This window comes from Pelophylax lessonae (genome assembly GCF_965119305.1).
Source record: "Pelophylax lessonae genome assembly, chromosome: 11".
Lineage (NCBI taxonomy): Eukaryota > Metazoa > Chordata > Amphibia > Anura > Ranidae > Pelophylax > Pelophylax lessonae.
This window is the reverse complement of record NC_138778.1, coordinates 23,190,509-23,207,072: the sequence shown is the minus strand read 5'-3', so window position 1 is coordinate 23,207,072 and position 16,564 is coordinate 23,190,509. Positions and strand designations below refer to the sequence as shown.

Below are 16,564 nucleotides of genomic sequence, written 5' to 3'. Positions count from 1 at the left end.
AACTTTTTGAGATGAAAACGAGGGACACCTATTAACAAAAGTATGTCAGCATAGGACACACCCCCTTAAGGGAGAATTTTACCCAGTGGCAGCCCGTTCCCCCCCATCCATGCGTCCGGCCCCCTAATCTACACACAGGGCACCGGACGCATGGATTCCAATGGGGTTTTTTTTTTTTTTTTTTTGATGCACATGATTAGAGCCAGAGGCTTTAATAGGCTTCAAAAAAGGGTGGGCACGGGGCGCAGAGCCCTGAGCCCACCCAGTTGGGTGACAATAGCGAATTAATATTTGCTATTGTCAACGGATTCTCCTCCTGGCCAATCAGGAAGTGGGTCCTGCGAGCCGTTTCCCAATTGGCCAAAAGGAGAAGCCATGCCATTGGCCAAGGAGGAGGGAGGAGACGCAGGAGACTGAGGGGGAAACCGCCGCTGCTGCTTGCCCTCCACATGTCCAGGGTGAGTGAGCCAGTGACATGGGAGAGGAGGGGGTATGGTGTGTGGTCTGGGGGGGTACGGTGTGCGGGCTGGTGTGGTCTGGGGGAAGGTATGGTGTGGTCCGTCTGCCGCCCATGGAGCACCAGTCGCCACTGATTATACCAAAAGAATGATTAAATGATTAGCTAAACCCACAAGTGCTTTTATTTATTTATTTTTTTTAACCACTACTTTTCCTTAATATCAGCTTTTGAAATTTACAAATGCAGCAATTTAGAACTTGGATGGAATTTTCAGCACTGGTAAACACTTTTTGAAAGATAAATAGTGCATTTTATATACAACTATAGGGATCAGACCAAAATGAGGGAAAATGAGGATGAAAGAGGGACATGTTCCAAATCAGGGACAGTTGGGATCTATGGATTTACTCTCATCGCAGGGCCCACTTAGAATTCACTCAGTTTTCCACCACATTATAAATGGTGCTCCATCACCTGATGAAATGCACGCTCACCTTATTTCGAGACCCACAAATGGGCTAACAAAGCATGTAAAGAATCGATCCCATACACCAGATAATAGTCCTCCACTCAATTTCTCCTTAAATGGCTTGGCTTCCCTAGAGGAGGTATCTGCATACAGCTCTCAGGGCAAAAAGGAAACAATCTCTGATGGTGTAGTATCTTGATTAATATACATATAAATTAACTAATGCAGCTTTAAGAAATGCACTTACATTTATTAGATAAAAAGAAGCATATAGGTATTGCAGCAGAATGTAGCACCGAGTAAAATCTCACATAATTCGAATATTAACACGCTCCGCCCCTGGATCTGCCTCTACACATTACGCCACTCTCCCACTTGGCTTCGTCAGGAGGTAATCTGAGCGGCTGTGGCAGGCGTGTTTTATAGTTACCAGTTATCATCACTGTAATCACCGATCCAGTCCGTGCATGCGCAGTAAAACGCATGCGGACCAGATCAGTGATTAACCCTAAGGGCCACAGTTTGGAGACCCTTGGCTTAGTGGTTTGTGAAGTAAGCAGTAAACTTTCCAAAATTTTCATCCTTTTAAAGACAAAGTGTCTGTGTGCATAAACCCGTTTAATGAACGTGGCTCAGATCCAACAGGGTTGTGAAGCGATGGGATCACTTGTGGATGTCTCACATTGCTCCTTTTGTTTGGACCTGTCCAAGTCTGCCTCAACTATCTTCTTATGCCGCTTCACTGCTGTACTTCCCCAGAACAGATTTTAGCTTCTCGAATGCCAGCTGGGTGTCCTTCGCTGAGAGGTCGCGGTGCCAGACAAGGCGCATGTGGCGAGGCGACGTCAGTATTGCCTTCATCACCACCCCTCCTCCATTTTTCTGCTCTTCAGGTGTCACTGCGCTCAGCAGCTTACGTAGCTCTTCACCCATCAGTCTGCCAGGGAGCGAGAGTATAACAATATTACTGTCCACGTCGGCCGAGTCCACGAGACAGAGCGGAGAGCCCAGTTCCTGCACAGCTGAAGGGGCAAAAAGAAATACATTACGGTCACATGCTGGAAAAAAAGTGAATGGATGAGGAAGAAAAATATTTTATACATATAGTGAGAGAGCCATTGTCTGCATCTTGGCTTGGGTAATTTACAGTAAAACGGCAGTTGGAAGAGCGCTACAGATCTACTTATGGCACTTTTCCACTGCAAGTACCGGCTAGGCTCTACTTGGCCCTGCTTGGCCCGGTTTGCTTTTCCACTGCGGTACCGCATGGTATAGTGACGGAACGGTTCGGTACGGTACGGTATAGGTTTGCTTTTCCACTAAAGTAGTACTAAAGTTAAGTGGGTGGGATAACAACGGGGTGGGTGTGATTCTCTGACCAATCAGTGGCTAGTAGTGACTGCATGCAAAGGATTGTGGGATATGGTACCAGTTTGGTACCTGTTGAAACCACAATCGAGTAGGTACTGTTTTTTCAGAGCCGTACCGTTCGGTTCCATGCAGTGGAAAAGCAAACCTATACCGTACCGAACCGTTCCGACCCTATACCATGTGGTACCGCAGTGGAAAAGCGTGCCGAGCCGGTACGGTTCTATGCAGTGGAAAAGCGCCAATAGTGCATAGACGAAATGCATTGGGAGGTGCTAGAAGTCTATGACATCAACACACCCGCTGGTGTACCACAGAGTGTTTTTTTTTTAGCTTTTGTCACCCTGAGATGCTTGGGAGTATATTTGCATGAAATAAATTGGTGTTTTTAGCAATATTACCCAGTTGCAGACTTTGGGGGTTCTACACATGCCCAAAAAAAATGTCATCATTGTACACAGGGCACGTGTAGAATATCCACTCCTTCTGCCCTGCTGCCAAGACCCCCCTGTCCCAGTCTGCAGCATTTTTTTTTAAATCTTTTTATTGGTTATTTATAACACAAACAACAAAACAGGAGCGGTCGGTTCTCGATACAGCAATCATGTTAAAGCATAAATGACAACATGTCGGCCACGCAGGGGGTCAGAAAAAACATCACATATCATGTAGCTTAAAAGACTTGGCATGAGAGGGCACCAGACAGTGATAAAAGGAGTTAAGCAATGTCTAAGACCCATATATAAGACACTCCCGGCGTGGTGAAACCAGGGCAGGAGAGTAGGGCCAGAATCTAGTCAGCCATAGCTGTGGAGGAATCCGTCAGCCACAGTACGCAGCAATTTAGCGTTGATTAATCACAGCTGAATTGCCGAGGATACACAAAGAAGGTCCCATCAATTGGAGCTGTCAAAAAAAAAAAAAGCAGTCTGGCAATGTTTATCAACAACATTGCTCAGCTGCCAATACAGAAATATACAGAGAAACATTGTTTTATTATGTATCTTTCTGTTCATTTATCTGCAGATCAAAGTGAAAAATGTTTTTTATTTTCAAAATTTTCAGTCTTTTTTTGCTAATATCACAAAAAAAAAAAAAACAGTGGTGATCAAATACCACCAAAAAATCTATTTATATGAAAAAAAATGGTATAGATTAAATTTGGGTACAGCGTTGCATGACTGTGCAATTACCAGTAAAAGTTAAAGTAGTGCAGCGCTGAATAGCAAAAAAAAGGCCTGGTCATAAAGGGGGTAAAATCTTCCAAAGCTTAAGGTGGGGGTCTCTCAGCATCTGCAATCTTACCTTCGGCAAATTGTTTGGCATTTTGGTGATCCAACGTCAGGTATTCTCGTGCATGTTTCAATGCAAACAAGCCAGGAGCTGCAAGTACACCAGTCTGGCACATCTGTCCCCCAAGCAGCTTTCTGATTCGCCGTGCCTCAGCCACAAATTCTGCCGTCCCGCCGAGAAGCGTGCCTGCTGGAGCCCCAAGTCCCTTAAAAAAAAAAAATGTAAAAACAAAAAATGTAATTGTAAGTGTCCATTCCACATTATACACCTAACCCCTGCACTATGTATAATACATACTTCTGACCCCTGCATTCTGTGCATTTCTCATCCCAGACCCTGACCCCTCCACTATGTACACAACATACTTCTGACCCCCTCACTCTGCACATTACACACCTGGCCCTCACACTAAATACATTACACACCTGACCCCTACACTATGTACACTACATACTTCTGACCTCTGCAACCTGTAAATTGCACACCTAACCCCTACACTATGTACATTACTCACCTAACCCCTACACTATGTACATTACTCACCTGACCCCTGCACTCTGTACACTACATACTTCTGACCCCTACACTCTGTACAGTACACACCCGACCCTTACACTATGTACAGTACACTACATACTTCTGACCTCTGCAGCCTGTAAATGACACACCTGACCTTCACACTCTGCACATTACACACCTGACCCCTACCTATGTAAACTATATACTTCTGAACACTACACTATGTACATTACACACCTAACCCCTACACTATGTATACTACATACTTCTGACCCCTGAAGACTATACAATACACACCTGACCCCCTACACTCTGTACATTACTCACCTGACCCCTGCACTCTGTGCATTACTCACCTGACCCCTGCACTCTGTGCATTACTCACCTGACCCCTGCACTCTGTGCATTACTCACCTTACCCCTGCACTCTGTGCATTACTCACCTTACCCCTGCACTCTGTGCATTACTCACCTTACCCCTGCACTCTGTGCATTACTCACCTTACCCCTGCACTCTTTGCATTACTCACCTGACCCCTGCACTCTTTGCATTACTCACCTGACCCCTGCACTCTTTGCATTACTCACCTGACCCCTGCACTCTGTGCATTACTCACCTGACCCCTGCACTCTGTGCATTACTCACCTTACCCCTGCACTCTTTGCATTACTCACCTGACCCCTGCACTCTTTGCATTACTCACCTGACCCCTACACTCTGTACATTACACACCTGACCCCTGCACTCTGTACATTACACACCTGACCCCTGCACTATGTACATTACACACCTGACCCTTGCACTCTGCACGTAGGCTCACGTTTTAAGCCCCCCCCATTGTTAGCACCATTCACCGCAACATTCAGTATTTGCGCCACCCAGGGGCAGTTTATTGCATTCAGCTGAATTAAGTGTACAATGTTCTGGTATAACACTACACATAACTCTGCAACAATGTATCAGAGTTATATATAACTTGCTGATGCTGAATGATGGGATTACTTCCTGTAGGGTCACTCTGTAGACATTGTACCTTGGATAGACAGAGGGACACGGAGTCGCAGTATTTCACAATCTCTGCAGGTTCCACCCCCAGCGTCAGGGCTGCATTTATAAGCCGGGCCCCATCCAGATGGACCTTCAGCCCAAAGCGATCAGCGATGTCCCGAACCTGCAGGACAGGAAAAAATATGAGCAACACGTGATACTGTTTTTTACTATTCCTGTTTCTCTGGTGGGATTATATCTGTCTGACATCCCCTCATTTCTTGTCACTGTGACACCTCTACAGGAAACATGAAGGGCGGTGGTCACCAGAACAGAAAGAAATGTAGTTTACCAAAATCTAGAGGAAACCAGCAAGTTCTACAAATTTCCATTTCTGGGTGGATGTGACGGCTCAGCGTACATTTTACTTATCGCTCTTTGCCATAAAGTCAGCTGATATGTTGACACGCCAATTAAATCTAAACTCAGGGATAATAAATCCACTGGCCATGTGTATTCTTCTTGAATCTCGGTGAGCTTTGTGCATTTCTTCCAGATCTGTGCAGTAATCCAGTGTGAGACTTGAGGACCGCTCACTGCTGCTGCTCTCTCCTTGTGCAGGGTGACTGGTCTTGTCTCCGCCCCCTCCTGTAATGTTCTACATGCAGCCTGTAGTGGGCAGAGCCTGATGGGTCCCTCCCACACCTCTGCTCTCTCTCCTTGTGCAGCGTGACTGGTCTTGTCTCCGCCCCTCCTGTAGTTTTCCGCAGCCAGTATGTAGTGGGCGGAGTCTGCTGAGTCCCTCCTACAGCTCTGCTCACTCTCTCTCCTTGTGCAGGGTGACTGTTCTTGTGTCTGCCCCCTCCTGTAGTTTTCTGTAGTGGGTGGAGCCTGCTTGGCCCCTCCCACAGCGCTATTTTTTTCTCCTTGTGCAGCATGATTGGTCTTGTCTCCGCCCCCTCTACTATCATTTTCAGCAGGCAGTATGTAGTGGGTGGAGCCTGCTGAGTCCCTCCCACAGCTCTGCTCTATCTCTCCTTGTGCAGGATGACTGGTCTTGTCTCTGCCCCACCCCTGTAGTTTTCTGTAGTGGGTGGAGCCTGCTGGGCCCCTCCCACAGCTCTATTTTTTCTCCTTGTGCAGGGGGACTGGTCTTGTCTCTGCCCCCCCCCCCTGTAGTTTTCTGTAGTGGGTGAGGTGTGCTGGGCTCCTCCCACATCTCTATTCTTTCTCCTTGTGCAGGGTGACTGGTCTTGTCTCTGCCCCCCTCCAGTAATTTTCTGCAGTCAGTATGTAGTGAGCGGAGCTTGCGGAGTCCCTCCCACAACTCTGCTCTCACGCCTTGTGCAGGGAGACTGGTCTTGTCTCTGCCCCCCTCCTGTAATTTTCTGCAGGCAGTATGTAGTGGGCGGAGCCTGCTGAGTCCCTCCCACAACTCTGCTCTCTCTCCTTGTGCAGGGTGACTGGTCTTGTCTCTGCCCCCCTCCTGTAGTTTTCTGCAGGCAACCTGTAGTGGGTGGAGCCTGCTGAGTCCCTCCCACAGCTCTGCTCCACTGATTATTATTATTATTATAATACAGGATTTATATAGCGCCAGCAGATATATTTAAACTTCCTTCAAATCTCCTTTATATAAATTAGGTGATCTCATGTTGAAGATGATAGATCTTTTAAAATCAAAAGTTTTTTTTTTTTAGTTTTGGAGAGAGTGGCGAGCCGGGTTTTTACTGATCACATCCCGTCCTTCCCACAGCCTGCAGGAGGACACGCCGCCAGTGGTGACACCATGGATGGCATGTGGAGGAATAGCAAGCTCACCAGAAATAAATCCTCAATCTTCAGTTAAAGCCATAACTACCAACATTCAGATTCTTGAGTTGTCACTGGAACAGGAAGCAGAGGGAATCCTCCAAAGGTGATAACTTTTGAGACATTTCCTCTTATTTCCTGTTGTCTCTATCAGACAGGAAGTGAAGAGAAATCTCCCCAATGGAACCCTTGTGTACTTTATCCAAATTTTTTTCTAAAATGTATTTAAAGTTTCAGGTTAATTTATTTGAATTGAAGACCGTGCGCACCTCTTTCATATAGGAGAGCGGAAGGACACGCCCTCCCATGCGGTTGTGGCTGTTCTCTAGACAGATGAGTGGCATCTGGACATCTGGGTTTCCTTGTTGGATATTATTTTCCAGGTCTTGCAGGTCCAGACGGCCGTCTTTTAGTGTCTTCACCGGGCGAGGAAACATTCCTGCCATCTGTGGAAACAGGGATTGAGTACAGCGAATAAGTCAGATCCATTAATCAACTGCCACTTGCAGAAAAAGGGAGTGAATATAGAAAATAGGTCAGATCTGTCTAGCAACTGCCACTTGCAGAAACAGGGAGTGAATATAGAAAATGGGCCAGATCTGTCTATCAACTGCCACTTGCAGAAACAGGGAGTGAATATAGAAAATGGGTCAGATCGGTCTATCAACTGCCACTTGCAGAAACAGGGAGTGAATATAGAAAATGGGTCAGATCTGTCTATCAACTGCCACTTGCAGAAACAGGGAGTGAGTACAGTGAATAGATCAGATCTGTCTAGCAACTGCCACTTGCAGAAACAGGGGGTGAATACAGCGATCTGGTCAGATCTTTCTATAAAATGCCACTTGCAGAAACGGAGCAAATATAGAAAATAGGTCAGATCTTTCTATCAACTGCCACTTGCAGAAACAGGGTGAATACAGCAACTTGGTCAGATCTGTCTATGAACTGCCACTTGCAGAAACAGGAGGTGACTACAGCAAGTAGGTCAAAACTGTCTTAACTGCCACTTGCAGAAACAGGGGGTGATAACAGCGAGTAGGTCAGATCTTTCTATCAACTGCCACTTGCAGAAACAATAAATATAGGAAATAGGTCAGCTCTGTCTATCAACTGCCACTTGCAGAAACGGGGTGAATACAGCGAACAGGTCCGATCTGTCTAATAACTGCTGCTTGCAGAATAGGGGGGGGGGGAATATAGCGAACAGGTCATGTCTGTCTATCAACTGCCACCTATGGAAACAGGGGGTTAATACAGTGAAAATATTAGATCTGTCTATCAACTGCCACTTGCAGAAACAGGAAGTGAATATAGAAAATAGGTCAGATCTTTCTATGAAATGCCACTTGCATATACAGGGAGCAAATATAGAAAAATAGGTTAGATCTTTCTATCAACTGCCACTTGCAGAAACAGGGGGCGAATACAGCAAATAGATCAGATCTGTCTATCAACTGCCATTTGCAGAAATGGAGTGAATAGGTCAGTGAATAGGTCAGATCTGTCTATCAACTGCCAATTGTGATGCATCCTCTCCTCTCTGCACACAATACATTTCAAGGTATATCTGAAGCTGGAACATTTTCCTCCATTTTGGATGGAGTAGGGAAGGGTTAGAGCCCCGTTCAGATTTTTTTGCCATCTTATCCTATTAGAGAACATTTCCTTTACAATAGACACCACAGCAGGAAAGAAAGGGAAATCCTCCCATAGATAGGTGTCACCATTGGAGGATTTCTCCTCCATTCCTGTTCTGGTGTCAGCTCAGAATTTTGTGTTTCCCATTGGTCACCAGGACAAATGTCATCACACAAGTCACCACATGGTGGCAGCACACTCTCACCTGCACCATGCCCCCCTGCTCATAGAAGTACATGTGCGATTCGTCCCCCAGCAGGACCTCGGCCCCTCTCTTCCGACAATGAATGATCACTGAAACAAAAACACAAGTCAAACCGGCAAGAAAATTTCCACCTCTTCTGTCAAGTTTTTAACAAGTTGGAAGTTTGGACGGTTTTATAGGGATCCTGTTTACGCTTGTGCGGTAAAATAGAGGGCCTGGCGCCATGGGAGGCAGGAAAAAAAGGTAAATTCCTTCTTCACATCAGAGCTTCGAGGCTCAGGGTGATATTCTAGGGCCCACAATAAAAACGGGGCCCCTAGAGGGACAATTTGAGGTCTTAAAGCTGAACTCTGGCCACAAGAACTTTCATTATTATATATCCCTCAATAACCACAAAGGATATAAATCCACTTTGTGTGCAACAAATGCCTTTGTAAACCCAGATAATACCTTGTTAACCACTTCCCGTCCGGGCTATAGCCAAAAGACGGCTGCAGCCCGGACCTTAATGGCCGGGAGGGCATCCATGTACGTCCTCCCATGCAGGAGCTGCCTGCGCGCTCCCTGCGGAGCATGCACGGCTCGCTTCGTGATCAGCGAGTCTACGAGTGTCGGCTGATCACAGATCTGAGTAAGGGGCTGATCCCGGTCCCTTACCATGTGATCAGCTGTCAGCGCGAGGAGAAAAAAAAAGCCGACCGCTGGCTGCTGTTAGAGGGACATCGATCCCGGAGAGCAATGGTCCTCAACCCTGGCCCTCAGGGCCCACTAACAGGCCAGGTTTGCAAGATAACTGAGATACATCCCAGGTGATATCATTTGCTGCTCAGTGATTGCAGTATTCTAGTCGGCATCTCCCCAAGGTAATACTTAAAATCTGGCCTGTTAGTGGGCCCTGAGGACTGGAGTTGAGGACCACTGCCGGAGAGGATAATCTTTGCCCCAGTGCCACCTACTAGTGCCCACCAGCGCCACCTACCAGTGCAGGTCAGTGCCATCTGCCAGTGCCCACCAGTGCCACCTACCAGTGCCACCGATCAATGCCCACCAGTGCCACCGATCAATGCCCACCAGTGCCACCGATCAATGCCCACCAGTGCCACCGATCAATGCCCACCAGTGCCGAATGAGTGTCACCTACCAGTGCCTATCATTGCCCTTTAGTGCCACCCATTAGTGCCCATCAGTGTCCATGAGTACAACCTATCAGTGCCACCTATTAGTGCCGCCTATCAGTGCCGCCTATCAGTGCCGCCTCATCAGCGCACATTCATGAAGGAGAAAAATGACCTGTTTGCCAAATTTTATAGAAACTCTAAAAACAGTTTTGTTTTTTTTTCAAAATTTTTGGTCTTTTTTTGTTTGTTCAGCAAAAAAAAAAAAAAAAACAGTAGTGATTAAATACCACCAAAAGAAAGCTCAATTTGTTTGAAAAAAAATTATAAAAATTTAATTTGGGTACAGTGTTACATGTCATCTGAATTAACTACTACTTATGGAGATTGGAGGGACGCTGGGGGAACCAGGGTCTTCTCTGCCCTATTTCTATCCAAGAGATTAAAGGGACTGATGCACCATAAAGTTACTACTCATCTAGTACTATGGTATTTTTTTAAACAAAAATAGTGGCGCACCGAGAGGGGGGAGGAAGTGCCAAATAATTAAACCATAAATGATAACATATGGGTGTGGTAGTGGATTAGATAAAAGACTCAAAAAGGCTGTAAATAAGTCCCATGTATAGTCCATATACAAAGTCCAACTATACTGTACAGTGGTTGCTGGGAGAAGGTCATCCAGCGCCCAGGGCAAGGATGCCAAACTGCGCCCCCCCCCCCTCCCTTCGGGTTAGGGTCAAGGCCCCATCCCTGCAATAAACCATTGTGCCCAGGGCAACCGTCCCTCCTGCCCACCCCTTGTCCCGGCCCTGCTGTACAGTGGCTGCTGGGAGAAGGAGTTAGAAACGACTCTGCAAAAACAGATACAAAAGAAGAAACAAGCAGCGCCATCTGAGTGTAGTAAGTATTATCAGGTGTTTTAACCACTTGCCTACTGGGCCGTTTCACCCCCTTCCTGCCCAGGCCTATTTTCAGCTTTCAGTGCTGTCACACTTTGAATGACAATTGCACAGTCATGCAACTCTGTACATAAATTCAATTTTTATCTTTTTTTTTTTTTTTTAGACATATAAAAGGTTTCTTTTGGTGTTAGTTAATCACATCTGGGTTTTTATTTTTTGCTAAACAATCAAAAACAAGACCAACAATTTTGTAAAAAAAAAAAAAAAAAAAAAAAAAAAAAAAAAATATATATATATATATATATATATATATATATATATATATATATATATATATATATATATATATATATATATATATATAGGTTTCTTTTGGTGGTAGTTAATCACATCTGGGTTTTTATTTTTTGCTAAACAATCAAAAACAAGACCAACAATTTTGTAAAAAAAAATATATATATATTATATATATTTTTTTTTTCTTCATTTCTTTGTTTCTGTTAAATTTTTTTGGAAATAAGTAATTTTTCCTTCTTCGCTAATGTGCGGTGATGAGGCCGCACTGATGGGCACTGATAGGCTGAACTGATGGGCACTGATTGAGGCTGTACTGATGGGCACTGATGAGGCGGCACTGATGGGCACTGATGAGGAGGCACTGATGGGGCACAGATGTGCAGCACTGATGGGGCACAGATATTGCATACGATTTGCATAGCAGTGCGAATCACATACGATGTCTCACATTGCATATGTGGGAACCGGCACTGAAGTGCATCCACGCCAGCCAGGGAGCTCTGGGATCCACCAGCGCAGCCAAGGGTACACACCATCAGAGGCAAATACACACAGCGGGACCCAAACTGCTTGTAGCAGTGAGAGTTACTGTTTGACACACAATGTACAAGCTTCATGTGAGTTGTCACTTTTGTGAATTAAAGCACCTGATAATACTACACTCAGATGGCGCTGCTTGTTTCTCTTTTTGGAATTACTCATTATTTTTGTTACTATATTGCTCTGTGTTTGTAACCCGAGGGTCCTCTCTCCGAGGATGCATTGGACCCCTTTGGGACTTTTTACTACCTAAGCTTTAATTAAAAAAAATCTAAAACAGATTCTTTAAATTCATATTCAACACTCACAGACTGGAGCTAAAAAAAAAAAAAAAAAAAAAAAAAAAAATGATAATGGGCCAGTAAATAAAAAAAGGTTTGGAAAGGTAAATGTTTATGATCATGTGTAGACATTATACACATGATAAAGGAATTTCTGTGCATTACCGGTTAGCCAAAAGCGCTGCACATGAGCAGTGGCAGCCTGCTTTGAGGTTGGTTTGTCTGAATGAAACCTCCAATAGAGCATCAGATAAAGGAGGAATCGCTGCTCTCTTGTGTTGGGGTACTGAGCTCTGTAAACAACAAGAGATAGAGAAAGCCTGAAAATATGCGAAATAGAGTTGAGAGCTCCCCCTCCTGGCTAAAAATAAGAACACAAAATAATAAATCTGCAATAATTAAGTAAGCATAATAAAGAAAAAAAAATATTTAAAAAAAGCTAAACAATCAGATCCATTCTTTCAGTCTGAATTTTGAAAATGTCATTTGTTCAAAGTTCTCCTTTAGGTTTTAGCTAGGAAGACACATGCGATTTGCCTCTCTACATCTTCCAACTGCTGCATTCTAAGAGTTGTCTGCCAGGAAGCACACAGACTTACCTGACATTTGAGTCTGTATAAGATACCCAACGACAGGGACACTTACCTGCAATCAAATTCCCCATTGTGCCGCTGCACACGAAGAGAGAGTCCTGCGTGCCGAACAGCTGGGCGGCGTAGCGCTGAATCTCTGGAAGAAATAAATGTATATTGTCATTTGGGATCTAAGGGGGAACTCTGGTGGGCCCCCTGGGATCTAAGGGAAAACCCTGGTGGGCCCCCTGGATTCTAAGGGAAAACCCTGGTGGGCCCCCTTGATTCTAAGGGAAAACCCTGGTGGGCCCCCTTGATTCTAAGGGAAAACCCTGGTGGGCCCCCTTGATTCTAAGGGAAAACCCTGGTGGGCCCCCTTGATTCTAAGGGAAAACCCTGGTGGGCCCCCTTGATTCTAAGGGAAAACCCTGGTGGGCCCCCTGGATTCAAAGGGAAAACCCTGGTGGGCCCCCTGGATTCAAAGGGAAAACCCTGGTGGGCCCCCTGGATTCAAAGGGAAAACCCTGGTGGGCCCCCTGGATTCAAAGGGAAAACCCTGGTGGGCCCCCTGGATTCAAAGAGAAAACCCTGGTGGGCCCCCTTGATTCTAAGGGAAAACCCTGGTGGGCCCCATGGATTCAAAGGGAAAACCCTGGTGGGCCCCCTGGTTTCAAAGGGAAAACCCTGGTGGGCCCCCTGGATTCTAAGGGAAAACCCTGGTGGGCCCCCTGGATTCAAAGGGAAAACCCTGGTGGGCCCCCTGGATTCAAAGGGAAAACCCTGGTGGGCCCCCTGGATTCAAAGGGAAAACCCTGGTGGGCCCCCTGGATTCAAAGGGAAAACCCTGGTGGGCCCCCTGGATTCAAAGGGAAAACCCTGGTGGGCCCCCTGGATTCAAAGGGAAAACCCTGGTGGGCCCCCTGGATTCAAAGGGAAAACCCTGGTGGGCCCCCTGGATTCAAAGGGAAAACCCTGGTGGGCCCCCTGGATTCAAAGGGAAAACCCTGGTGGGCCCCCTGGATTCAAAGGGAAAACCCTGGTGGGCCCCCTGGATTCAAAGGGAAAACCCTGGTGGGCCCCCTGGATTCAAAGGGAAAACCCTGGTGGGCCCCCTGGATTCAAAGGGAAAACCCTGGTGGGCCCCCTGGGATCTAAGGGAAAACCCTGGTGGGCCCCCTGGGATCTAAGGGAAAACCCTGGTGGGCCCCCTGGGATCTAAGGGAAAACCCTGGTGGGCCCCCTGGGATCTAAGGGGGAACCCTGGTGGGCCCCCTGGGATCTAAGGGGGAACCCTGGTGGGCCCCCTGGGATCTAAGGGGAAACTTTGATGAGCCCCCTGGGATCTAAGGGGAAACTTTGATGAGCCCCCTGGGATCTAAGGGGAAACCCTGGTGGGCCCCTCGGGATCTAAGGGGGAACCCTGGTGGGCCCCTCGGGATCTAAGGGGGCGTTCTGACAGGCTCTTTTAGAACTAAGGGGGACTCTCATGGGTTCTTCTGGATCTAAGGGGCCCTCCTGGATCTAAGGGGGAACTATGACGGGCTCTCTTAGATCTAAGAGGGACTCTAATGAGCCCTCCTAGGTCTAAGGGGGGGGGGGGAATCTGATGAACCCTCCTGGATTTAGGGAGAAACTCTGATGGGCCCTCTTGGATCTAAGGGGGGACGGGGAGGGAATCTGATGGGCTCTCTTAGATTTAAGAGGAGACTCTGATAGGCCTAAATATAGGGGGAAAGTTGTATAATACACCTGATTTTCCGGCCCGTGAATATATGTCAAATCCACAATGGCCCTCATACTAAACAAGTTTGGAGACCCCCAACTAGATCGGTTTTTGGATTGTGACTGTGCATGCTCACTCACACATGTGAACACACCATCCAATCATATGGTTGTTTTCTCTCCGCTCTTATGAATTGGCAGCCATGCCGTATTTGTGAAATAACAAAGTTCAGTACATTTGAATTGATGACATTTTAGAATATTGATTCCTCGGGGGCGGGCAATAATTAATGTTTATTCGCTCACCGTTCACAGTGGGATCTTCTCCATAATAGTCATCCCCGACTTCCGCCTCCGCCATCGCTCTTCTCATCTTGGCACACGGCTTGCTCAGGGCGTCAGTGCGGAGGTCCACCACTGTGGGCTCACTTTTTCCATTCGCCGTTATGGCAGTGTACATGGTGCGGAGGGATGTGGCTGCCACTGGTAGTGGTAGAGGTGGTAGAGGTTGGCACTAATCTAATCTGCGGAGGGCAGATATCCGAGATTTTGTCCAAGCTACATGAAAAAAAAAAAAAAAACGAAGTCTTTCCAGTCCTGCAATCATTCATAGAATGTGAGCAACATTGATACAACCCATTGTTACAATGCAATAAAACAATGCACTAATACAAAACAATAATACAACACAGTAATTTCCTGTGCTGGTACGACGCACTGATTCAACACTTTAATACAACACACTGATACCATGTGCTGATACAATTAGGGATGTCTTGATTGATGTATACATCGCCAAAAATTATCATCTGAAAATAGAGTTATCTGTGTTGCCGATAGAAAAAAAAAAGTGCCGATAATGGCATGCTGCGTCCCATTGACTTCAATGCAAAATTGTGTCCTATTGACTTCAATGCAAAAAAAGCCCATTTTTGACTGCAATGCAAAATCAAGTCCTATTGACTTCAATTCAAGATTGAGTCCTATTGACTGCAATGCAAAATCGCATCCCATTGATTGTAATGCAAAAATGCCCCCATTGATTGTAATGCAAAAATGCCCCCCATTGATTGGAATGCAAAAATGCCCCCCATTGATTGGAATGCAAAAATGCCCCCCATTGATTGTAATGCAAGAATGCCCCCCATTGATTGTAATGCAAAAATGCCCCCCATTGATTTTAATGCAAAAATGCCCCCATTGATTGTAATGCAAAAATGCCCCCATTGATTGTAATGCAAAAATGCCCCCCATTGATTGTAATGCAAAAATGCCCCCCATTGATTGTAATGCAAAAATGCCCCCATTGATTGTAATGCAAAAAATGCCCCCTATTCACTGCAATGCCAAATTGAGTCCCACTAACTTCACTGCAAAAATCGCATCCTATTGACTTCAATGCAAAAACACCCCCTATTGACTGTAATGAAAAATCATGTTCTATCGACTTCAATGCAAAAACACTCCCTATTGACTGTAATGCAAAGCCGCATCCTATTGACTTCAATGCAAAAACACCCCTTATTGACTGTAATGAAAAATCATGTCCTATTGACTTCACTGCAAAAATCGCATCCTATTGACTTCAATGCAAAAACACCCCATATTGGCTGTAATTAAAAATCATGTCCTATTGACTTCAATGCAAAAACACTCCCTATTGACTGTAATGCAAAGTCGCATCCTATTGACTTCAATGCAAAAACACCCCTTATTGACTGTAATGAAAAATCATGTCCTATTGACTTCACTGCAAAAATCGCATCCTATTGACTTCAATGCAAAAACACCCCTTATTGACTGTAATGAAAAATCATGTCCTATTGACTTTACTGCAATAATCGCATCCTATTGACTTCAATGCAAAAACACCCCCTATTGACTGTAATGAAAAATCATGTCTTATTGACTTGAATGAAAAAACGCCCCCTATTGACTGCAATTCCAAATCACATCCCACTGACTTCAAATGCAAAAACCAGCCACATTCATTTTTTTTTTTTTTTAAACTGTCTGTTAGGCTTTTCAGCCAACTGCATTTCTGAATTTTCGGTTTTGGTACCAGAATTTTCATTTCAGTGCACCACTAGATACAATGCATTATATGGTGCACTGATACTGCAGACTGATACAACCAGTGTTAATTTAGTCAACTAAAACATTTTCGTCTACTAAATGATGACAATTTTAGTCGCCTAAAATACAACTAAAACTAAAAGAATTGAGATGACTAAAATACGACCAAAATTAAAAATGGCATTTTAGTCAAAATACTAAAATACGACTAAAACGGTATTTTAGTCAAAAGACTAGGACTAAAACTAAATTGAAATTTGACGTCAAAATTAAACACTGCACTACCACATATGTAGGGGGCATC

At 45.4% G+C, this 16,564-nt stretch overlaps 1 protein-coding gene across 1 annotated transcript; it reads right to left on the bottom strand.

Annotated features, from left to right (window-relative positions):
• Nucleotides 1–1,438: 1,438 nt before the first annotated feature.
• Nucleotides 1,439–14,665, bottom strand: LOC309566459 (uncharacterized protein). Its single transcript, XM_082271607.1, has 7 exons — nucleotides 14,491–14,665; nucleotides 12,536–12,619; nucleotides 8,753–8,841; nucleotides 7,176–7,352; nucleotides 5,144–5,281; nucleotides 3,603–3,795; nucleotides 1,439–1,951 (listed from the first exon to the last, which is right to left on the bottom strand). The coding sequence occupies exons 1-7, from the start codon at nucleotides 14,642–14,644 to the stop codon at nucleotides 1,659–1,661; spliced, it is 1,128 nt and encodes a 375-aa protein (XP_082127733.1). The 5' UTR covers nucleotides 14,645–14,665; the 3' UTR covers nucleotides 1,439–1,658.
• Nucleotides 14,666–16,564: the final 1,899 nt, after the last annotated feature.

Excerpts from the sequence above, each read along its gene's own strand:
- LOC309566459 (XM_082271607.1), bottom strand. The coding sequence starts at position 14,644 with ATGTACACTGCCATAACGGCGAATGGAAAAAGTGAGCCCACAGTGGTG. Across the intron at positions 7,353-8,752 it reads AGCAGGGGGGCATGGTGCAG|ATGGCAGGAATGTTTCCTCG; the intron begins GTGAGAGTGTGC and ends CTGTTTCCACAG. Across the intron at positions 3,796-5,143 it reads TGTCCCTCTGTCTATCCAAG|GGACTTGGGGCTCCAGCAGG; the intron begins GTACAATGTCTA and ends TTTTTTTTTAAG.